General features: G+C 35.6%; 1 protein-coding gene across 4 annotated transcripts in view; it reads left to right on the top strand.

Annotated features, from left to right (window-relative positions):
- The window catches only part of KRAS (KRAS proto-oncogene, GTPase), a 39,229-nt gene that overhangs the window by 1,613 nt on the left and 13,191 nt on the right, over positions 1 to 24,425 (top strand). For 3 of the 4 annotated variants that reach the window (XM_059080128.2, XM_059080127.2, XM_059080129.2), the window contains exons 2-4: positions 2,404 to 2,525; positions 19,989 to 20,167; positions 21,134 to 21,293. In XM_059080128.2, coding sequence (XP_058936111.1) covers positions 2,415 to 2,525; positions 19,989 to 20,167; positions 21,134 to 21,293 — 450 coding nt within the window. In that variant the 5' untranslated portion in view covers positions 2,404 to 2,414. The remainder of the gene's footprint in view (positions 1 to 2,403; positions 2,526 to 19,988; positions 20,168 to 21,133; positions 21,294 to 24,425) is intronic. The other variant, XM_067008906.1, reaches the window with a different exon arrangement.

The raw sequence follows: 24,425 nt of genomic DNA, 5'->3' as shown, positions 1-24,425 counted from the left end.
GATAACAATACTGTTTACTTTAGACTGTATCCATCCACAGGCATTCTTGGTTTTAAGAGATAGTAGACGAAATGATAATTCATTTTGTTTTATAACAAAGTGAAAATTCTTTTCCTGAACAGACTGTTCAGTTCTGTTCCCACTTCCACCGCTTGCTAGCTTTTGTAGCTTTGGGTGAGGGGGCTCCTTCTGGCCTATTGATCTTCTTTGGGAACCCAGTTCTCTCTAGTGGGTTTAAATATTACTTGATTTTTGAAATCCAAGTCAAAGATTTTTTTGAGAAATAGCCACTGCGTAAAGAAGTAGACCAGAAGGCGTGTGTCTTTCAGAATTCACATATGTATGTACAACTAAGCTCTAATCCAGTATTTGTCCACAATCTCTCTTAGGCTAGCAAACTTATTGGTCATAAGGACCTGGACCCCTTTACACTCTTAAAAATTATTGAAGATCCCAGTTTGGAGTGTGTCAGTATTTAGCACAATAGAAATTAAAATTGAGAATTAAAAAAATATTAATTCATTAAAAAAAGAAATAATAAGCTCATTACTTGGTAACAGAAGTAGAATTTTTAATGAAAAGTAACTTTTCCAAAACAAACACAAAAATTGTGAGAAGGGTGGCATTGTTTTGCGCTTTTGCAAATCTCTAATTATATGGGTTAGTAGACAGCTGGAGCCTCACATCTCCTTCTGTATTCAATCTGTTACCACACATCTGGAAAATTCTGTACACTTGTGAGCGAATAAGAGTGGAAAGGGTAAATCACATCATAGCATTATCGTGAAACCAGTTTTTGACCTCTTGGGCCCTCTCCAAAAGTCTCAGGAACCCTAATTGGTTCCTGGAACACATTTTGAGAGCTACTGTTCTAGGCTATCCAGATTCTATTGGAGGGGTGGGCTGGGCAGGGAACTAGAGGATACATTTTGGTGAGATTATCCTCACCTATCCCATTTGCTGTGGTCAATGTTAGGAATGAAAAGGGGGAGCAAACAGGATGTGACACATGTTTGTGGTGGCCCTAGACAAGGCTAGGTGGCACAGAGCAGGCCAGGGAGGAACTGTGATATGACAGTTGTCTGGCCTGTCTGCTCTCTGTGAGTAGGTTCAGGAATAGCGTGAAGAGGTAGTTAGTATGTTATCACTTGGAAAAACATATTACTTTTTGAGGGGTAGGGTGCCTATTGGGATAATTCTTGGTTTTCGGTAAATAGGATGCTGCATGTATTTAGTGTTTATATACAATATATGTACCTTCATTAATTTTGAGCTGCTTACCCTGAAATAAATTATTGTTCATTGACTGCCATTCTTTCTGCAGTTCACTACTTATTTGTAGTAATAGCATGTAGTTATTGAGGGAAAGGAGATTAAAGTAAAATTCATTTTCATTTCAAAAAGTTTGAAACAGCTGACTAAAAAAATATTTTCTGTCTTGGCGCCGTTAGCCTTACAAGTTGTCAATATTTATTGCTACTGTTGGGAGATGATGTATGAGAAGCAGAGAATAAAAGTCATGTGGATTACTGAGAAATACATCCTTTAAAAATTCTCTCATTAAAAGTGTGCTTGTCTTTAAATATTATATATATTTTTCTTGTGCAAAGTGCTATTTTTCAGCACTGATACAGCATTATAGATTGTGATTGATGATCAGATCATCTGTACTGAATAGTTAGTTAAAAATTCTCAAAGTTCTCTTAGTTTTTACACCGTTATTTTCCCCAGCAGATAAGGTACAGATTTAAATGTCACCAGGTATTGTCCTTATCTGCTTTGGCATCTCAGTTTTTATTTTCCCAGTGTACTGTCCAGCTTTATTTGACAGTCCTTCCCCCACTCCCATCTGATTCTTGCTAACTGTCCAGGAGAACTACTATGATGATGCTTTTAAAAAGTTTTCTGTAGCTGTTGGGCCCCAACAGAGGCGCTCAGCGTGTCCACTTGTAACTCGTATTAGGGGCCCGAGTGGACGAGGAATACTGTGGCGATAGCTGTCCGCAAGTCTTGTGTGGGTGTGTCCTCAGGGTATAGAGCAGTGTGCTTGACACTTGTACTGAGTGAAGTCATGGCCTGCTCCTTCGAGAGCCATTACCTGCTGCAGAAGAGCAGACGGGCTCTTGAGATAGAGCAGCCTGAATCCAAGGTAAAAGAACTATGTACTCTCAATGAGTTTTTCTCAAATGCTGATGGAGGAGTTTGTCAACGAAGTACAATTCATTACAATACACATCTGTAGTCAACTGGAGTTTTTGTCATTGAATTTTGTGAGGTATTTTGAAATAATGTTCCATATAAAGGTGAACTTGTGTTAAGAGGTATTGATAGAGTGTTTGGGTTATATTAACCTCAAGTGTGGCACACGTTCTAATTGAGTCACATTTCCATTTTTGTCATAAGGCCTGCTGAAAATGACTGAATATAAACTTGTGGTAGTTGGAGCTGGTGGCGTAGGCAAGAGTGCCTTGACGATACAGCTAATTCAGAATCACTTTGTGGATGAATATGATCCTACGATAGAGGTAAATCTTGTTTTCATATGCATATTGATTTGTGCAGGCCCATCCTTTGGGTACAAAAAAAGGTTTCTCTGATCATTTTCTGTGACTACTCATTACAAGGTAGTTATACTGATAATACTTTTATTAAGTTATCTAAAATGTACTTGGATTTCAAGGCATTACTCTGATATTATAAGTAACGATAGATATGAGACACCAGCCTGTTTTCTCTCAGGACAATAATACTATCTGTGAGTGACGTTCACTCTGTGTTAGTGTATGTGCATTTTGATTGGAAGTGTATTTCAGAGTTTTCTCACAGGGTGAAAATGTGAACTTACATCTTATGTGTAAGATGAGACATATCTAACAAGTCTTTTTTTAAAAAAATGTGGCTATTATTTTTATGGGTTTTTGGTATTTTTTTTGGTATTTTGATGTCACATGTAGAGTTGATTGATACTGGTGAAGTGTAATCATTTGCTGATTGAATTAAAAACACTGAATTAGTAGTATTTTCATATTTTCTCTTCACATTGAAGTAGTGGAGAACCTACAACTACCTGATGCATTTTAGAAAGCTCATTCTTTGCGTTTATGTATATGTGTATCAGGTGATATGTAAGAATACCATCACCAATCCTTACCTTTGCTTTACAGCCCTTTTTCAATTCAAGGCAATGTTAGAATTGTTTTTTTATTACAAATTGATTAATGAATAATTTTCAGACTTTTTCAGTTTCATAAAAATGTACCAAAGGAATGGCCAACAGCAAAATGATAGAATAAAGGCCTAGCAGAGACCTTGAGAGGTCACGTAGTATGTTTCCCACTGCCTTCTGGCAGCACTGTACTCAGATGATCTCAAGTAGATAAGGATTTATTTAATCCCAAAGACCTGCAGGAGGGAATGGCACACAACTGTCCTTGTTAACTAATTTCCAGAATGTAATTATTAGCGTATTTCATGCATAATCTGAATCTTCCTGTTAAGTTTAACATAATATCAGCTCATCTTTGAAATAGATATATGTTATTAGATTATTTCTTCTTTACCCCAGGGTAAGCAATCCGAATCCCTTAGCTTTTATTCTAGATCTGATATACCAGTTTTTTTAATCAGCTCTGAAAAATTTCCCGTAACTTTCTCTGAGTCCCAAGCTGTAGGGTCTAGAATAGGTAAAAAATGCCCTGTTAAGGTACCATGCTGTGTAATGTCTTAAAAAAAAACACCTTGACTGCACTTAGGTAGGTTCTGAGGGCATTGTTGGCCTTGGGAAGATGTTTGTGCAGTGTAGAACTTTTGAGGATTGACAAGGAAATGTTCATAAGGAAATGTCAAATATTTCTGGTACTGGAGGGAAAAAAATGAAGAAATAACCCTTATTTACAAAGATCTGATTTAAACATAGAAGCAGCTTTCATTTGGCTTCCAAGTTTAATAATTTGCATTAGTAAAAGGGGAAGAGTCTAACTGAAGTGGACCAGCTATGTAATAGTCTCTCTGTATTTCCTCTTGGCAAGTCAGTTCAATGCTAATGGTTTTGTTTATTTTTTACTTTGAGGAGGATTAAATAGTTCACCTATTTCTAAAGCCAAGGTTACTCGTCATACTCCACCATTTAAATTGGAAGTAAAAGGACATTTTAACAGAATTTAAATTAAGCATGGCAGTTTTCCTGGGATTCTGGAATATGATTTTAGCAAAAATGCCCTCTATCTTTTCTGAAAATCTGAAGAATTCCATTACACTCTGTTTCCTATCAGAGGTCAAGAATGATGTATAAGAATGTGATTTTTTAAAAAAAGGTTAGGAAACCTTTTGGTCAAAATTGTTATGCAATATAAATCTTAAAGAAATAAAGGTAAAAGTCAATCCTTTATTTTGGGGGAAGGTAAAAAAAGTTTATAAACTCAGACCCATTAACTCTGATTATGATTTCTGCCAAACCAGAAGACTTGACCCAGGGAAGCATTGATTACCTGTGAACTTTGAAACTGACATTCCGTCACTGGTGTAGCCACCTGGGAAATGGTTATCAGAGATTGTCTCTTATCTCCCAAGTTACAGTGAGTCTCTGAGGAAACTGACACATTGAATTCTTGGTGTAGTTCAAGTAGAAGAAAAGCAAGAGAATTTAGTAGTTTATTTTCATAAGTGGTTAAACAAAAATACTGACATGATGTTTTTGTAAAAAGTTGAAGGGTAGTGGGTATCACTACTGCTGTTAAGTTTCTGGTAGGTGAACAGTGTAGGTCAGAGAAAATAAGAGAGGTCATAGACTTTGCACATTTGGAGTTCTCATCAGTTTTTCTGCATTAAACAAATGGAGAGAAGTTTAGGAAAAAATTTTAATTAACTAATACCATATTTTCTAGTGGTTTAGAATTTTCAGAGATTTATATTGGGTTGGCCAAAAAGTTCATTCGAGTCTTTCATGTTATGGAAAAACCCAAATGAACTTTTTGGCCAACCCCAAACTATGAGCTAGGTAAGGAAGGTGGTCATTGTTTCTTTCATTTTATCAATAAAAATGGTCTCTGAGAGGTTGTAACTTGCATAAGGATGCTTAAGCTAGCAAGTGGTGGAATTTTAAGTTTTCTGAGACCAAGTTAAGTGGAATTTCCACCGCACCCTTGTATAGTTTCTTAAAAATGAAAAATTAGCCTTCAAGCTAAAAATATTTAGTGTTGGAGGCTGATTCAGATTATTAATATATCAAGATTTGAACTTAGCATACTATCTAATGGCATCTTAATCGCAGAGATATGATATAAAATTAGGTATGACACGTAGATGGAGCATGTTTATATTTGCACATGATGATCACCTTTACTTCTGTTCTGCAAAGATTTTACCTTTATCTTTTATGAAGCCCACTGAAGAGTTCCAAGAGATAACGAAATACCTTGTTAGTGGTGCAGGATTATTAAAAACTCAGTCCCCAAACACAATACCAGGCTAGAAATAATATATGTTTTTATAGTTTGGATATCATGTTATTATAAAAACATGTTCTCTGAAATGTGTTTTCTAACGTAAAATTTGGTGGAAGCAGAAAAATGGAAGTAGAGAACAGAACTGTCAGTTGGTCAGTTAGCAAATATATAACAAGTACCTACTGGATACAGTATAAAAATAGATATATAGAAAGAACTATTTTTTCCCAGTCTCCAATTCATTGACATCTGATGCTCCTGTTAATGTGACATTTCTAATTCAGTCCAAGTATTATGCCCTTCTTTGATGAAACAGTTTTCTAGTCAGTAAGAAAGAATGGAGTCATAATTGGATTGATTTGTTCCATCTTTAGTGCTCTGAGCCGTGGAGTGTTTATTCACCAAGATGTATCAGTTTCTCTTTTAAAAAATGTTTCCGTGTTAATTATGGAATTGCTGATTAAGGTATTTAAATTATAGAGAGAAAATTTGTAATACTAAACCAGTATTGAAGGAGTGGTGTAAGAAAAGCACTGTTTAAAATTGTAAGCTGTTATTTTTCTGTTTTATTGGTTTTGTTTTTTTAACATATGTATCAGTAGTTATTAACAAGGAATAGGTGGTGACTTTGCCCCTCGGGACATTTGGCTAAATCTGGAGATGTTTTTGGCTGTCACAGCTTGAGGAGGGGGCTGCTACTGGCCTCTGTAGTGGGCAGAGGCCGGGGTTCTGTTACTCCTCCTGCAGTGCACAGGAGGGCCCCCCAGCAAATAATGACGCGGTCCAGAATGTCAGCAGTGCTGAGGTTGAGACCCCAATACTGTGCTTTACATACAGCTTTAAACGTCCTGTAAATGTGAGGCTCAAGTCCCTGAATATGGTTTATGTTAGATTTTTTAGCATAGTATAGATTTAAACCTTACATTTTCTAAACTAACAGTATATTAGCTTACACTCGCGTTCTGCTAAAACATTGTTTTTAAAACAAGGTACAGCACAGCAGTTTTGTAAATCCATTTCTCTTCAAGACTGTGGCCACTCTTCCCCCCCCCCTTTCAAGTGAGTGCCCTCTACTGGTCAGCTTATTCGCTTTTATAATAAAAAATGAAATCCTAAGTTTGGATATTTTTTTCTGTTTAAACTGTGGGTATAATCAATTTATAACTATATAAATTTTATTTAAAAGACTTATTTTGTATAACGTTTTAACAATCTAAAGTGTCAAAAAAAAATCTAAAGTATCAGTTTTACTTTGCTAATGTTATTAAGATTACTGTGTGGACCGGTTAGGCCGAACTAATTAAATATGTGGGTGAATATTTTTGACTAAGAAAGGAAATATGGCAGTGTAGGAGAAAAAAGGGTGGTGCCCTTGTTAGCACTGCTTGAGGTCACTTTGTCTGAGGGAATGAGAAGGGGCACTGTGGCTCTGTGAATTTCTTTCATGCACACAGGAGGTACCTTACAGAGTTCAGAGCTTAGTGATGGGTTACATGGGGTGTTAGGAAGGGCCTATTCAAAAGTGGCAAATTGTGAAAGTTCACATTTTGTAAATTTTTATAGGACTGTAGAATAGTTGAGAACGCCTGATTTTTAGAATAAACTAACAAAAGTCAGGCACTGTATTTAGGTCAATTTAAGAATAGGTATTTACTTAATAATTATTTATTGAGCCCTGAATGTTGAAAATTATTGGACACGTTTTATTCTAACTTGGGTTTTTATAAATACAAAGCTTTAAAAACATGCAAATGGAAGTTGGCAATGGAAATAAATGGAAGGAAAAGAAAACTTTATCGTTTAGCGTCTCTTAAGAGTCTGGTTTAAACAATGCAACTAATTTCTTAATTCCGTAAGTGTTATTAGTGCCTACTCTGTACCACGCAGCCTTCCTACGGTCTAGAGATACACTGAGGAGCAAAAGGAGCCGCATCACTGCCTTCATGGAGGTTATTAGTCTGTGATGTATTTGGAAGAGCAGTGTTTCTAGACAGTGATCCTAATTATATATAACTTAATTTAAAGGCTTTATGCTTTAGGAGGGCGATAGATTTCTTACATCTCTTAATTATATCGTCTCATAGTGCCTAGGTTTATGGAACAGTTATATTATTGTGATCTTAATGTAATAAAATTAGAAATGGGTAGTAAAAACAAAATATTTGAGAGGATTAAGTAGGGCTTATATTGCTTACTCTAGGTAACTTTTGAACTTTCCATTTTGAAAATTTCAAACCTATGCAAAAGTAGTAAAAAATAGTACAGTGAGTACCTCTTAACCTTTAAATGAGACGTAGTCACTTTATGTGTGTGTGCCTGTGTATGTACACACACATACATGAATACGTATTATTTATTTTTTCTGTACTTTTTGAGAATAAGTTGTGTATGTTAGGACCCTTTACCTCTAAACACAGGGATCTGTGAACTATGGCCTGCCTGCTGGCCAGATACAGCCTGTGTCGGTTTCTGTAAAGTTTTATTGGGGCACAGCTGTGCTTGAGTGTTTACATGTTGTCTGTGACTGCTTTTGCACTACAGTGGCAGAGCTGAGTGGCTGCAACAGAGACCAAGTACTGTCTGGTCCTTTATGGAACAAGTTTGCTGACCCTCTTCTAACAACAAGAATAATTCATTGTATAACTACAATGCAGTGACAAAATTTAGGACATTCAACGTTGATACAATGCTTTATCTAACATAGTCCATATTCAGATTTTATCAGTTCCCAGAATATGCTCTCAGCAATTCGTTTTTTTTTTTTTTCCTGATCCCAGGATCAAAAATCAGGTGTCATGTCTCACAATCTAGAAGTTTCTCAGCTTTTCTTAGTCATTCGTGACAGTGGCACTTTTTGAAGAATTCAGGCCAGTTGTTTTGTAGAATGTCCTTGCGTTTAGTTTTGTCTGATTGTTTCCTCTTGGTCAGATTTGGATTAAACATTTTTGGTAGAAATACTATGTAAGTGATGTTATACCCTCCTTGGTGTATCACATCAGGAGGCACAAGATGCTGGCTTGTCCCATTATTGATGATGTTAACGTTGGTTATTTGGTTAAGGTCATATCTATCGGTTTTCTCTCTGTAAAGGTATCTTTAGTTCTTTTATAATTAATATGTACTCTTTGGGGGGATACTTTGAGACTATAAATATCTTGTTCTCCAACATATTTGCACCCAGTGGGATGTAGTAGCCACTGATAATTCTAACCAGAACAAACTACCACCATAATGACTGCAAAGTGGTAGGTAATCTAACTCTGTCATTATTTCCACATTTATTTTTTGACATCTACCATAAGTAAGGTTTCTCTCTTTTCTTTTCCCTCTCCTTATTTATTTGGTTTGTCTTATTTGTATCCGTACAGACTCATGGATTCTTTTTTCATTTGATGTGTTAAAGTCTATTCTCATTATTGATTTTGGTGCTCAAGTATATATGTATGTATATACATATATATATATTTTTTTTTATTTTTAAAATTTATTTATTTATTTATTTTGTGGTACGCAGGCCTCTCACTGCTGTGGCCTCTCCCGTTGAGGAGCACAGGCTCTGGATGCGCAGGCTCAGCGGTCATGGCTCACGGGCCCAGCCGCTCTGCGGCATGTGGGATCTTCCCGGACCAGGGCACGAACCTGTGTCCCCTGCATCGGCAGGCGGACTCTCAACCACTGCGCCACCAGGGAAGCCGTCAAGTATATTTTTGATTTTGGCCAGTGGAATCCCTTTCAAGCTGGCCTCTGTATCTTTTTGACACATCCCCATCAGTTTTTGAGCTCTTTCTTACTTTCTGGCACAGTGTATTCCAGGTTCCCTTTGTTCTTTCCCTGTCCCTACCCTGGATTCAGCCATTTGTCCAGAGAGCCCTACTTCCTTTTACTAGGGATTGATATTTAGAAATTAAGTCCTGGATGTTAGGTGGTGTTGCTACTGGAGTATCACTACTTCTAGACCCTTTTCAACAGACAGAGCTAAGCAGTAGATTTTATTTAAAAATCATGAGTTCATTCTTCCTCCATGTCTTCTTTCTCCCATGATGAGAACACTGGTTCTACCTCGTATAAGTTTTAATGTTAAACATTAGACAGCTATTGAAATAAAAATGATAATGTCAATCAACACAGATTGACTAATTTAACATTAGGTTAGCTTTTTTATTTGTGGAATTGGGATTAAATATTTTTCTCCATTGAGAAAAGTAGGGATCCTTTTCATTTTCAAAGTATTCTTAAACCATTTAGGAAAAGATTGAGCTATTTGGCTACATAAAGACAAAAACACCTTTCACAAAAATCCAAGACAAATGGAAACCTGGGAAAACTACTTGCGTTCTGTATCAATCAGGAAGCTCTCCTGTATTTGAATTAGAAAAAAGCAGACATCCAAATAGGAAAAAAAAGGCATATAAATAGCCAACCTATCCACACTCACACAAAAAGTGCTCTCGAAACATATTAAAAGATACTTCATTAATTTAGAAATGCAAGTTCAAACAATAAATAACATCTTTTATTTTCATGTTGGCTAAGATTAAAATGATAACAGGCCTGGAAAGGTATGGAAAATGTGTACTCTTTATGCTGTAGTGAGAGTATACTTTCTTATAAACTTTCTGGAGGTCATCAGTTTGGCAGTATGTATCAAAATGGAAACTACATGTCCTTTGACCAATTGATTCCACTTAGAATCAATTTCTTTCAGAAATTTATCTGAAAGATTCAGTTGGATAAGTGTTTAAGATGTATACCTAGGAGTGTTATTGCAGTGTTGTTTATAATTTTTAAAAGTGGAAATAATCTACACATCTACCAGTAGGGAATAGGTGAGGTAAGTTATGGTATCTTTGTACAAATTATATTATACAGTTGTCAAAAAGGATTAGGTAGATCTATATGTACTGACATTGAAAAACTGTCCATTATGTAAGAGAAGCTGTATCGTAGCACTTTGTGTAGAGTATGAGTCTGTTTATTAAAAACAAGGTGAATATTACTAAAATATGGTAGGACATATGCCAAACTCTGTAGTGTTTTTGTTTTTTAAAAAATGAGCATATAGGGCTTCCCTGGTGGCGCAGTGGTTGAGAGTCCGCCTGCCGATGCAGGGGACACGGGTTCATGCCCCAGTCTGGGAAGATCCCACATGCCACGGAGCTGCTGGGCCCATGAGCTGTGGCCACTGAGCCTGCGTGTCCGGAGCCTGTGCTCCACAATGGGAGAGGCCACACCAGTGAGAGGCCTGCGTACCACAAAAAAAAAAAAAAGCATATACTGGGCTTCCCTGGTGGCACAGTGGTTGAGAGTCCTCCTGCTGATGCAGGGGACGTGGGTTCGTGCCCCGGTCCGGGAAGATCCCATGTGCCGTGGAGCGGCTAGGCCCGTGAGCCATGGCCGCTGAGCCTGCACGTCCGGAGCCTGTGCTCCGTAACGGGAGAGGCCACAGCAGTGAGAGGCCGGCGTACCGCCAAAAAAAAAAAAAGAAAAAAAAGAAGCATATACTGTTTGAGCGGGAGAAATAAATCCTAATTTTTGAGGGAGAGAAGTCACTAGAGTGTTAGATACTGTCAGATTACTTCATATTTATTTTCTTCCCCCCTTTTTAAAACCTCAACAAATTGGATAATACAGATGTATTACAGATAAAGAGGTACAGTTAAAGGAATTTGTATTAGGCCAGTTAAAGAACAGCTGAGAGATATAATTCAAAATATGAAAATTATATTGACATCTGTAATTATTAAGATTGGATCCATGATTGATCCAGCCTCACATTCTGACCTTGGCATCAAGTGATAATTTGTGGGAGAATGCCACGTGACTTCAACAGGCTACAGATGTCCTTATTTTCAAAATCTGTTATGCAAATTTTCCTTGAGTTTATTCAGATTTTATCTCTTGGACATAGTATACATTTTATTCTCTAGTCCTAAGCTGAGATTCAACATTCTTATCATTTCAAATGTCCATTATGTAGTAAAGAAGTCTTTGGGTTTTTTTGTTTTTGTGTTTTAAAATTTGGACTTTTCTTTAATATCATTGGTTTGGAGAATATTTCTTTGTTGGCTTTTATTTTATTTTTATAAATTTATTTATTTATTTATTTATTTTTGGCTGTGTTGGGTCTTCGTTTCTGTGAGAGGGCTTTCTCCAGTTACGGCGAGCGGGGGCCATTCTTTATCGCGGTGCACGGGCCTCTCACTGTTGCAGCCTCTCCCATTGCGGGGCACAGGCTCCAGACGCGCAGGCTCAGTAGTTGTGGCTCACGGCCCTAGTTGCTCCGCAGCATGTGGGATCTTCCCAGACCAGGGCTCGAACCTGTGTCCCCCGCACTGGCAGGCAGATTCCCAACCACTGTGCCACCAGTGGGAAGCCCTGTTTTCTTTATCCTTCCTTCTAATGAATGTCTTAACCAAAAGTTCTGTCATGAGACAGAAGGTGTTAAGCTCTTTTTAACACCCTTGCTCCTTAATCAATACAGAAATCCTTCATAAACCTCAGAGTTTTAGCTCTTTTTCCCTGGAGCATGTCCAGCTCCATTATATTTATTTTGAAATACAGTGAGTGGTTTTGGAAAAAGTAGTCCAAATGTAGATGTCCAGTGATTTTTATAAGGGCAAGATACTGCTGTTGCTATACAGTTCCTAGTAGCCCGTGGCCTGCCCCCTACCTTTTGGGCCTATAATAGCATGTACAATGTAAAATATGAAATAATACAGTTAACTTTTAGAGCACTTTTTCATGGTCTTTAATCCTAACCTGTATACAAAGTCCTCTGCATTATTATTTACCCACTTTTACAGCAAAAGAAACAATAGCTTAGAGTAGACTAGAGATTAAGTAGTTTGCCCATACTCACACTGCAAGTAAGTGGAGTTCTGCGGGTGACATAGATTGAAGATTCAGGAGTGTATCTTTAGCCTAGACTTCGGCCCTGAGCATCAGCCCTGTATATCAAAGTTGCCTCCGGTTCATAGCACCAGAGCAACCCACGAACATACAGAATTCAACATGCCCCAAACATCTTCTCCTCTCCCCTTCCCATTATGTTCCCATCTCTATAAACAATAAGCTCTGCCATTAAAAAAAAATTGAGACATAATTCACATAACATAAAATTCATCCTATAAAGTATACAGTTAGGTGGTTTTTAGTATATTCACAAAGTTATGCAACCATCACCCCATCTAGTTCTGTCACATTTTTATCACCCCATACCAATTAGCAGTCACTCCCCAATCCCTTCTCCTGCCAGCCCCTGGCAACCATTAATCTACTTTCTGTCTCTGTGGATTTGCCTGTTCTGAATATTTCATGTAATTGAAATCATACAATATGTGGCCTTTTGTGTCTGGCTTCTTTCATGTAGGATATTTTCAAGGTTCATCTGTGTTGTCACATGTTTCAATACTTCATTCCTTTTTATGGCTGAATAATATTCTCTTGTATGGATATTTGTTTATGTATTCATCAGTTGTTGGGCATTTGGATTGTTTCCTCTTTTTGGCCATTTTGAATGATGCTGCTGTAAACATTGCTGTAAGTGATGTATGAGGGTTGTTCTGTCAATTTTACCTGTTAAGTATTTCTCAAAACTGTTTAATCTTCTCCATCTTACTGCTTTTGCTGCCGTAGTTCAGGTTCTGCCATTTCTTTTATTTATTTTATTTTTGGCTGTGTGGGATCTTCCTCGCGGCACGTGGGCTTTCTCTAGTTGCAGGGAGCGGGGGCTGCTCTTTGTTGCAGTGCGTGGGCTTCTCATCGCGGTGGCTTCCCTTGTTGCGGACCATGGGCTCTAGGTGCACGGGCTTCAGTAGTTGTGGCTCGTGGGCTCTAGAGCGCAGGCTCAGTAGTTGTGGCACACGGGCTTAGTGGCTCCTCGGCATGTGGGATCTTCCCGGACCAGGGATCAAACCCATGTCCCCTGCATTGGCACGGGTTCTTTACCACTGCGCGAACAGGGCCAGGTTCTGTAATTTCTTGTAAAAGTTTCCTAAACTCATCTCCCAGCCTCCAGTCTGGTCTCATTTGTCATAATAATGCTAACAGTGGACATTGTTGATCTGATCCTCCCTCCTACTTAAAAATCTTTTAGTGATTTAGTATAAGATGAAGTTCAGAACTTCTTAAGATGGCATATTAGACCCTCCATAAGCTGGCCTCTGCTTGATGCTGCAGTTTCACTTCTACTTACCTATAATCCCTCTAAGCTAAAATTATGTTGAACTTCTTGGTTCCATGTATTCAACATGCTGTTTCCTGTTTTTGTGCATTCTCTTTGCTCCTTCCTGCCTGGAGTGGCCCTCCTGTCTTTCTTAATTCATACAAGCAAAGTTGATGTCTTCTCCTGTTTGTCACCATTGTACTTTGTTCTCCATAAGGTGTTGCATTTATTTCATTGTGTTTAAATTACTTGTTTACATTCATATCTCTTCCACCAGACCTAGCTCTTTGAGGTTAGAAACTATAATGCCTAGTACAGTATATGACATTCAGAAGATTTTTACTAAGTGTTCCAGTGTTGCAAGGGAGAATGGAGTAGGTAGGTGGGAATGAACTAACCAATAAGCCTGTGCTTATATATCCCCAATTCCTTGTTTCTTTCCTATTATAATTCTAACATACCAGGCTATTGTACATGTTTTTAGCTGTCTTTGAGAACTAGCTGTGTACAACAACTTTTGATGGTTTATAACCAATAGTGTAACACATCATTCTACAATGATTCAAATAATCTTTTAGAAGAGTAACAAAATATTTGAGCATTAAGAGGGTAAAAGTAAGTTTCTTGTTTTTTTCCTATAGGTGTTATTTAGCAGTACATGAAAAATACTTACAATAACACATTAAGAAAATCTTACAAACATTTCAGAAGTAAATCCTCAAATAATACTTCAGCTGACATTTCCAGCAGTCCTATTCATATTTACAAGAGCATCTGATGGAATCAGCAGCATGAAGATGGAGATTAAATGGGATAAGGCTTGTAATATGCTTATCACAGTATCCAACATATAAATGAGGGCTAAGTAAATGTTGGCTGTCATAATTACTATTAATAGTAATATGGTTACTTTTAGTAAAAGTTACTAATTTCTTTAGTTTTTGTTTTGTTTTGGCTATACTATGTCTTCCCATGACAGGGTTAACTTTAACTGCCTGAGTCGGAAAACTGAATTGAATATGTTGACATATGAAAGTACTGAGTAACTTGGTTACTGTTAATTATAATAGAAATATGACAAAATGATATCCTGGTCAGTGAGTGTATCTCATTCTCGAAAGATAGTCTTAACTTTCAAAGTCCTCCATTGGGTCTGCAGATGAGTTTCTGTACATAAAACAAGACTTGAAGGCATGTTAATAAATGGAAAACACTTTTAAAAAATTAAGCCAGTACAAAAAAGACAAAAATTCCAAATGGGCAAAGGACACAGGTAATGGGAATAAATATGAAAAACTATGTAACATTACTAATCCTCAAATAAATAGATATTAAAACAATAGGATTTTTGGTCTAACAAGCTGACAAAAATAAAAATATGAAACCTGTTGTTGAGTGAGTGGTGATGGAATGGGTACACCCTTAATGCCATATGGAAAAGTAATACCATGACCGTCATGTGCGCCCCAAACCAGGTTTTCCCTGTCTTAACATTCTGCCACATTTGCTTTAGATCCTTTTTTTCTTTTTCAAGATATAAAACTTAATACAGTTAAAGGCCTTCATGTTCTCCGTAATCTTATTCTCTTCCCTCCCCAAAATGTTTAAAAATCTCTACATATTTTGTTTATATTTTGACATTAATAGTAATTAAAATTTTTAATATTATATAAAACTTGCTTGATACATTTATTAAAATACTCTTAATGTATAATTTTAAAATTTACAGCTTCATTGTTTTAATACAATTTATAATATCTTAAACTTGTGTTTATTTTTACAGTGTCTGCATATATTTACATTGAATGGGTTTATTCATTTCTTTAACAGACCCTACTGGTTATCTGCTGTGTTTAAGACTGACACACAGGGTGCATAGTGGTGAGCAAACAGATGTGAGCCCTACCGTCATGGAGTTTAAAGCCAAGTAGGGGGTATAGACTTGAACAATTACACATAAATACATAGTTACAAATTATAATAGGATCACCAGCTGCTATGTGGAGAATAGACTGTAGGAGTAACAACAACTGCTAGGAAGCAGTTGCAGGAGATTGTGTGAGACAATCACATTGGACTAGGGTGATGGTGGTGAGTGCTTGGATTTGGCATATGTTTTGAAAATAGATAAAGACATAAGATTGTGGGTATTAAACTAATACCTTTGTAATTTTTTTATGGTATGATGATTTAGGATGCCATGTTAAGTATATTTCCATTTTAGCTATCGTTTTAAAAAAATAAACCATATTTTCTTAGCATCTCTTACCAGAAGTGGCATTACTGTGTCAAAGGCTATGAACATTGGTATGGCTCTTGATAAGTACTGTACTTGCTTTCCAAAAGGATTGTACCTGTTACTGTATCACCAGAAATGCTTGACTTCTGTGTTTAACGTTTGCCAGCATACTATATTTCATTTAGAAAAGTTTTTTCTTTTTTTTTTCCTACTACTTCAGTAAATTAAAAAAATAGTACTTTAGTTGGGAGTAAGGGGAAATCTATGGAATAACTTCCCTTCATTTAATATTTTATTATGTTGAGTTAGTTTTTAAGTGGCTTTCTTTTATCCTAGTTTGCAAAGGATGTTAGCAACCTATGTATCTAATCTAAAAGTTTATTCTGTTTGAAAGGCTGGAAAATTACTAATTAAAAATGTAAAGTCTTGATTCTTTTCTTGCTCTGTCTTTAACTAGTTTCATTGTGGAATTTATATGGTTTTAAACTGGTCAGGCTTTGATAACCTGTACTTTCTCAGTGATGATTTTTTGTTTTAAATATAAAAGGAATAATACATGTTGAGAGTACTTTAGATTTGTGGTAAGGTATTTTATTAGTTTAGAGCAGGTGTTTACAAAATGTAAAGGGCCAATTGGGTCTTTGTCACATAATCTTTGTTGTCTTTTTTTTTGTTTTTTGTTTTTAAACAACCATTTAAAAACTGTTCTTGGCTCATAGACCATACAAAAACAGGTGGGCAGGATTTGGCCTGTGGGCCACAGTTTGCTTTACCCTTATTTAGGCTCTCATGTTGGGAAAGATTATACATTGATGCATACATTTTTTTCTACTTCCATATACTTTTTTTCTTCTGGCTAAACAAAATCTTGTGTTTGCTGTCTGCTTTGTCTTAAAACCTGTCATTTCTTTTCAAATCAGATCTCGCCGTTTAACACTTTTGTTCTTAAGTTTTTACCAAGTTGCACTCCCTCTTCGTATAGCTCAGCGACTAATTATGCTCCTAAGGATGACTGTAGTTAAAATTAACTTGGAGGCTTCCCTGGTGGCGCAATGGTTAAGAATCCGCCTGCCAATGCAGGGGACACGGGTTCGAGCCCTGGTCCGGGAAGATCCCACTTGCCATGGAGCAACTAAGCCCGTGCACACAACTACTGAGCCTGCGCTCTAGAGCCCGCGCACCACAGCTACTGAAGCCCGCACGCCTAGAGCCCGTGCTTCACGACAAGAGCAGCCACTGCAATGAGAAGCACGCACCACAACGAAGAGCAGCCCCTGCTCACCGTAACTAGAGAAAGTCTGTGCGCAGCAACGGAGACCCAGTACAGCCAAAAATAAATAAATAAAATAAGTAAATTAATTTTTTTTAAAAAAAGAAATATAAATAAATAAAAATTAACTTGGGAAATACTGAATTTTTAACCTAAACCTGTTATTTGTTATCAGCAGATTCTTCCTCATTGTTTATAGGAAGGTTGTAGATTACTTTTTTTGAATAACAGAATGTGACTCATAATTTTGCTTTCAATATCTTTGGGGTTTAGAAGGGAAAAGATAATAGGAATGAATAGGGACTGCTTTCCCAGTTTCTTAGTCCCCTTGATGGAGTGTTCATCATGGGAACATGCTATGAAATGCATGCAGAAACTCCTAATATTTCACATTATATACTTTTGAAACACAGAGTGTTTGAAAATTTTGTAAATGGGAGTTCACTGAGGTATACATCTTAGAGGCGATACCTGTGGGCACATGTGCGTAATCCTCCAGCCACACCTTAGGTATAGATTTGTGTGGCTATAGAAGCTATAGTCTTTAATTTCATTGTTGATAGAAAATTTTAAAGATTAAAGAAACCATTAACCATAAGGTTGACTTCAGCTAGTACTGGCAAGTGAAGAATGCGAGGTGACAGCAGTAGGTGAGGAAAAGTCTTTGGTCTGTTTCACATGTGCCGTAGCCACACTGGGTAATGAATGGATTGACTCCAAGAAACTGTACTTTGCTCTCAATCCCTGCTCTTTCATTCTACTCCAAAAACAATGATTTTCAATTTATAATATACAGGAATTCTTTCAAGGATCAATAGTTAATTAAAGGAATAGGCTAAAATAAAATGTCAACCACATGTTCAAATCTTTAGTCAAGAGCTTCTTGTTTAGAAAATTAAATATGCTTTTTTTTCTGACTGTTGAGATAATTGGTTTTTATTATAGAAAATTTGGAAAATACAGTTTAAACGATAAGAGCGAGATCATTCTAATATGGTAATCTTTCACACTTTTTAAAATTAAAAGGCAAAGAAAGAAATACATTTAAACTAATATCTTACCACAAAAAAAGGTAAGCAAGAGATCAATGATTTCTTAGATTAATTATCTCCATCAGAGATAATTTTTTAACATTTGTTAACATTTTGATGTATATACCACCACGAGTTTTTAAATATATGTACAGATACATTTATACAGATGTGTAGAGATATTTTATTCGGATCATGCTACATGTGTATCTTTGTATTCTCCTTATGCTGTGAACAGTTTTCAAACACTTTACCAAAAACGTGATTTTCAGTGACCACTTTTTTAATGATAGGTTGGTCTGTGAAGTAATTCATGAACAAAGGGTGGAACAATAAGAAACAGTGTCCTTGGGCTTATAATTTATACCCATTACTAGCCCTACCTCTGACTCCATGACTTCACCTTGCACCAGCCCTTTTCCTTATTTTTTGAAGCCTATTTTGGCAGACAGTGTGTGAAATCTTTTAGGCATATTAATCAAAAGTCAGAGGAAAATCAGATTTTCATTTCAAGATTCAGTTATGTCACCTACCTTCTTTCCTTTACACCATCTTGGAGGTGCATGGTCTCTAAGATATCCATCTCTTTCTCTCCCCTTAACCACTCCCTCTCTTTTTACTAGAGGTCTCACAGAATTTGCAGACAGAACAATCATTCTCTTTAGCATTATCATAGTATCTGTCTGGCTGTTAAATATTGTTCCCAGGACTGCAGAAATGGATTAAATAAGGGCATTAAAATTCTCAGTATTGACCATTCTCTTATGTATTCCCTTGACTATAAATAAAATAGATGCAATGACACTTATTTGTAAGTTGCTTGATTTTTCTTGCCACCTAAATCATCCAGAATAATAAGAGTTGGTAGAGCTATCCCATTTTGTAAAAATTATTTTCCTTTACAGAGAATTTGGGTCTTTTTGTTATTAATCTATGCACTTGCATTGTTGAATCTCTGTGTAATACCTTTTTAAAAGAAAACCTTTTTTTAAACTGTGGCAAGATACGCAAAATTTATCATTGCCATTTTTAAGTGTACAGTTTAGTGGCATTAAGTAAATTCACAATATTGGACAACCATTAGCTCTGTCTGTTTCCAGAACCTTTTCATCATCCCAAACTGAAACTCTGTGTCCATTAAACAACAATTCTCCAACTCCCCTCTCCTCAGCCCCAGGTAACCACTATTTTATTTTTTATCTCGGTGACTACCTATTCTAGGTATCTCAGTATAAGTGGAATCACAGAATGTTTGTCTTGTTGTGTCAAACTTATTTCACTTAGCATAATGTTTTCAAGGTTCACCTATGTTGTGGACTGTATCATAATTTCATTCCTTTTTATGGCTGAACAATATTCTACTGCGTGTGTGCGTGCCCCCACACCCCATTTTGTTTATCCATTCATCTATTTAATGAACACTTGGGTTGCTTCTACATTTTAGCTATTATAAATAATGCTTCTATGACCATTGGCATACAAGTGTCTGAGTTTCTGCTTTCAGTTCTTTTGTTTATATACCTAGGAATGGAATTGCTGGATCCAGTTTCCTCTGCACCCTCACTGCACTTGTTATTTTCCTTTTTAAAAAAAAAAAAAGTCACCCTAATGGGTGTGAAGTGGTAGCTCATTGTGGTTTTGATTTGCAGTTCCTGAATGATGTTGAGCATCTTTTTATGTGCTTATTGGTCATTTGTGTATTTTCTTTGGAGACCTGTCTATTCACGTACTTTGCCCAATTTTGAATTGGGTTTTTTTTTTGTTCTTAAGTTGTGTCTAACACCTTTTTAGAAGTAAAAGGTGCACCATAATAACCCAGACTGTGTTTCTCCCTTCTCAGGATTCCTACAGAAAACAAGTAGTAATTGATGGAGAAACCTGTCTCTTGGATATTCTCGACACAGCAGGTCAAGAGGAGTACAGTGCAATGAGGGACCAGTACATGAGGACTGGGGAGGGCTTTCTTTGTGTATTTGCCATAAATAATACTAAATCATTTGAAGATATTCACCATTATAGGTGGGTTTAAGTTGAATAAAATAAGTTAACATTGAGGAGTAATTGTATCTTCCATTTATTGAGTCTTTGCTAACTGCCATGCACAAATTAATTTAAATTTTAAAATAATTTTTGTGAGGTAGGTAATATCCCTGGATTTACAAGTGAAATTCTTAAGGATTAGAGCAGTTGAGCAACTTGTTCCAGATTACCTAGTAGTAGTGCTAGAATTAATTGAAAGGTAGGCCTGTTTGAGAAACAAGGCTTTAAGCTAGATCCATCATAAAAATGAAAACCATGAACAAAAATGTGAAAAGGTAATTGAGATGGCACCACTCAAATAGCCTTAAAAGTAAATCTGTATAGTGTAGAATTTCTTGGAATCAGATAAATGTTGGCCTTAGGTAATTAAGGAAAAAACACAACTCTGAAGTTATAAGATTGAAGTATTAGAGCAATATAGTTTTTAAAGAATCTCGACAAATTTGCATAAAAGTGACTACTTTTTAAAAAATGTTCATATAGAAATCAAAATCTTGCCACTTGGTGCTCTCTTGTTTAAGAATGAAGGTAAAGCATTATGTTAATGTTGTAATTCATATTTTTATAAAAACATTTTATATGTGTACATTTAACAATGTATATAGTATATGTTTCTAAGATGATAATTTTTAAAATTAGGCATCGCACTTTTTTGGCCTAGAATTTTTCAATATTTCTGTTTTATTGTGACCTACCTGCATATGAACCTACTAGATTGTAATTTTACTATATTCCTAGGTATTTGATCTTTTAAGAGACATAGAAGTTCTCTGTTTAGGATAGAGAAAAATAACTAGGAGGAGGAGAAAGGAAAATTTGGTCTGATGGGAACTAGGAATTACATTAAAAGTCTTATAACCATATTTTATGAGACAAAGTTATGAATAGTTTTTGAAAGATTTTTGTTACTAATTCTTCTGATGTAACTTTTTTTTTCCTCCCCAGAGAACAAATAAAAAGAGTTAAAGACTCTGAAGATGTACCTATGGTTCTAGTAGGAAATAAATGTGATTTGCCTTCTAGAACAGTAGACACAAAACAGGCTCAGGACTTAGCAAGAAGTTATGGAATTCCTTTTATTGAAACATCTGCAAAGACAAGACAGGTAAGTAAAATTGTAATAAATACAAATCTATTCTCTCAAACTATATCAAGTGATTTTAATCATTAATCACTATTTACTAATACATATTCTTATAATGTCATTTTAGGAGCAGGAGGGCATGAATATTAATAAATGTACATACCTGATAGCATAACTTTTGTATCAGTTGATGTAATTTATCACTTTTCTTCCATTATAGTAAAATAGGAAATATAACAATATTTACTTGGTAAATGTTCTCTTAAGGATATGAGAGGGCAGCACTTCTTATTCCAGTGTCCATGGTATTAGCTTTGGCTTTTTTCTACGTTGAACGGTTCAGCACATGTTAGTTATAGTCAGGATTCGAGAAATGTGGGAATTTTTTTTTTTTACTGTTTTATTTATAAAGTCAAAGAACAGGGAAACAAATTTTGAGTTTCCTATTTTAGAAGTGCTTTTAAGAGTTATGTCATATGTTTCTAGATTACATTTTGTTGTATTTGAAGAATTTTACTTAGGTAGAATTTTTTTTAAAGGATATATTTTTCAGGAAAGCTTTTATTAAAGCAAGAGAATATTTAGAAAGTAAATAGAAATTCTCAGTTATTCATTTACTATGTTCTGAGAAAAAAATAACACCGGATTGATCCTGAATTTTGTTTCAGAAACTATCTTTATTTTAAAAGTAACTTTTTCTCTAGGTAAAATAAAATAATTGATATTATTTAGCCTTATTTGTATGAAATAAGAGTTTAACATATAGAAAAAATGAATTCCTAGAAAGGAAAATATAAAGTTATGATGGAACAGTAATATGTTCCATACAAGATGAACATTTGTTTGGGGCCTTGTCTGGTTATTTGTACCTATGAGCCCAGAAAACCAGTTTCATGGAATTTAACTTTATAATGCTAGAAGTTAAGAAGAGTGATGAACAACTTATTACATGGTTAAACTTATAAGAACACCTTCTAGACCTTTCACTGAATTTTGTAAAGGGGTAAAAATTTAAAAGTGAACCATCATTCAGCTAGTATATATGTCTATTTCTCTAGTGGAAGATCATACATACCACTTTCTAGTTGTAAATATTTGGTACACAGTGAAAAAAAAACAATGAATTGTATTTTAAGTCTTCATTTGGGGACTAAAAGCTGACTTAGAATAGTTTTTCACCATAATACAGATTATCTCATTCTAAAACCTGATTTATAAGTTAAAGGAATACTTGGTGTATACATTACTTCACTTTACTTTGGAGGAATTAAGATTTCATTCATATCATTCCCAGGTCCCAAAGACTGGGAAGAGGTTTGGTTTTTGTCTTCTTTGTGTTGGTCTTCTCTGACTGTACTCCTTGATTTCCCTTGGGAGGTACTCAGAAAACATGATTATAATATTATAAATTTTTTTCCCCATTTTTGTATGTAACATATTCAGATATAAAATTGAAGGAATTTTATTGAAAACATTTGCAAACCTACTACCTAGATTATACTATTAACAGTTTATTAACTTGTATTAGTTGTAACTTTTAAAGTGTACATTTTAGACTAGTGGACACATTAGTTTACACTGTACAAAGAAAAGAAAAACTCTAAGACTTTGCCTGATGTTGTAAAGGGTTGCAAATAAAGCAGTGCTTCTCATACTTTAATATGCACAAGAATCAACTGGACTTCTTACTCAAATCCAGATTCTAATTCTGAATTAGAATTAGGGTCTAGGTTGGAACCTGTGATTCTGCATTTTTATCAAGTTCTCGGGTGATGCTGACTTTGGTACATGGACCACACTTGGAGTAGAAAGGTAATAAAGGACAGTAAGAGGAAGTCTTGTTACTCCTGCGGTGTTGCCCTCCAACTCTCATTTGATAAGAGCCTAAAATAATAGCTCTGTCTTCTTTCCTTGTTGTATGGTTACTATCTCAGAAGTACTGTTGATTCTTCAGTGTTTGACATTAATGCTTTAATATACCACAGCATTCATAACTAATCTAGAAAACTACCTAGTTTCCTTTTAAAATAGCTTTTTAGGTTTTATACTGGTTTTGGGGGGGCGGTTGGGGGGTGTTGGGTAGGGAAGGGGATGTAGTGTGTGTGATACCAAGTGGATTAACCTAAATTTGCTTTGTAGACATTTTTATGGATCATCCAGAAAAACTATACAGTGGTATAATACACAGGAATACTTGTACTTTATTTCTTAACCTTCCAGCACTCAGCTTTTCTTATATTTATGTCCTGTTTTATTGATATCGTTATGTAATTTATGTTGCTAAACTAAAACTTAGATATTTCGTTTCCTAGATTTCTCTTCATTACATGGACTTGCTGATTTGCCTTTCAAAAGTTTATTCATCTTTGTTGAAATTAATTTGATATTTGCATGCTTTTAGAAGACTTTAAAGAATTATTCCAAGTAACTGAGAAAATGAAATATGTAAATTTTCATAAATTTTAATTTACCTCCAGTTTTTTGAAAATTTGAAGCACTTATTTTCTGCAGTGTTTTGTTACTCATCTGCTATTATTTATTTATTATTTGAACAAAATGAATATGCATATCCTTGTTGTATTTTATCAGCAGCTACTCGCTTCATGCCCTAAGTTTTGGTCTTGAGCATGAACCTAAAACACAAACAACAAAAATTATATTCAAGTTACCAGGAACAGGACATTCATTTAGGACTTTCATAGATATAAGTCAGGGGCTGGCAAACTTTTTCTGCAAAGGGCCAGATGATAAATATTTTAGGCTTTGTGGGCCACAGGTGATATCAGTTGCATTTTTTTTTTTCTTACAACCCTTTAAAAATGCAAAAATCACTCAGCTTGTGGGCAGTACAAAAATATAGGCTGTGGCTGCATTGGGTTTGTGGGTTGTAGTGTGCTGACCAAGTTGTAGTGTGCTGACTGTTGATTCTCTGGGGAACTGTATTCTTTGGCTAGACATAAGAAGTTAGGTCAGACTTTCAACTTAAAGTTTACAGGCTAACATTAGGAATTTTAAAGTAAAATTTATGTATTCTGTGAAAGAGAAAGAGGAGTTTTACTCTAGTCTTTTTAAAGGTAAGGGCTGTAGGCTATATATTTTATCAACTTAATTACACTTATTTTAAAAAGCCCATTTTATGGCTAGAATACAGTG

The sequence above is a fragment of the Kogia breviceps genome, chromosome 12 (assembly GCF_026419965.1).
Source record: "Kogia breviceps isolate mKogBre1 chromosome 12, mKogBre1 haplotype 1, whole genome shotgun sequence".
Taxonomy (NCBI): Eukaryota; Metazoa; Chordata; class Mammalia; order Artiodactyla; family Physeteridae; genus Kogia; species Kogia breviceps.
This window is presented reverse-complemented; position numbering and strand designations above follow the sequence as displayed.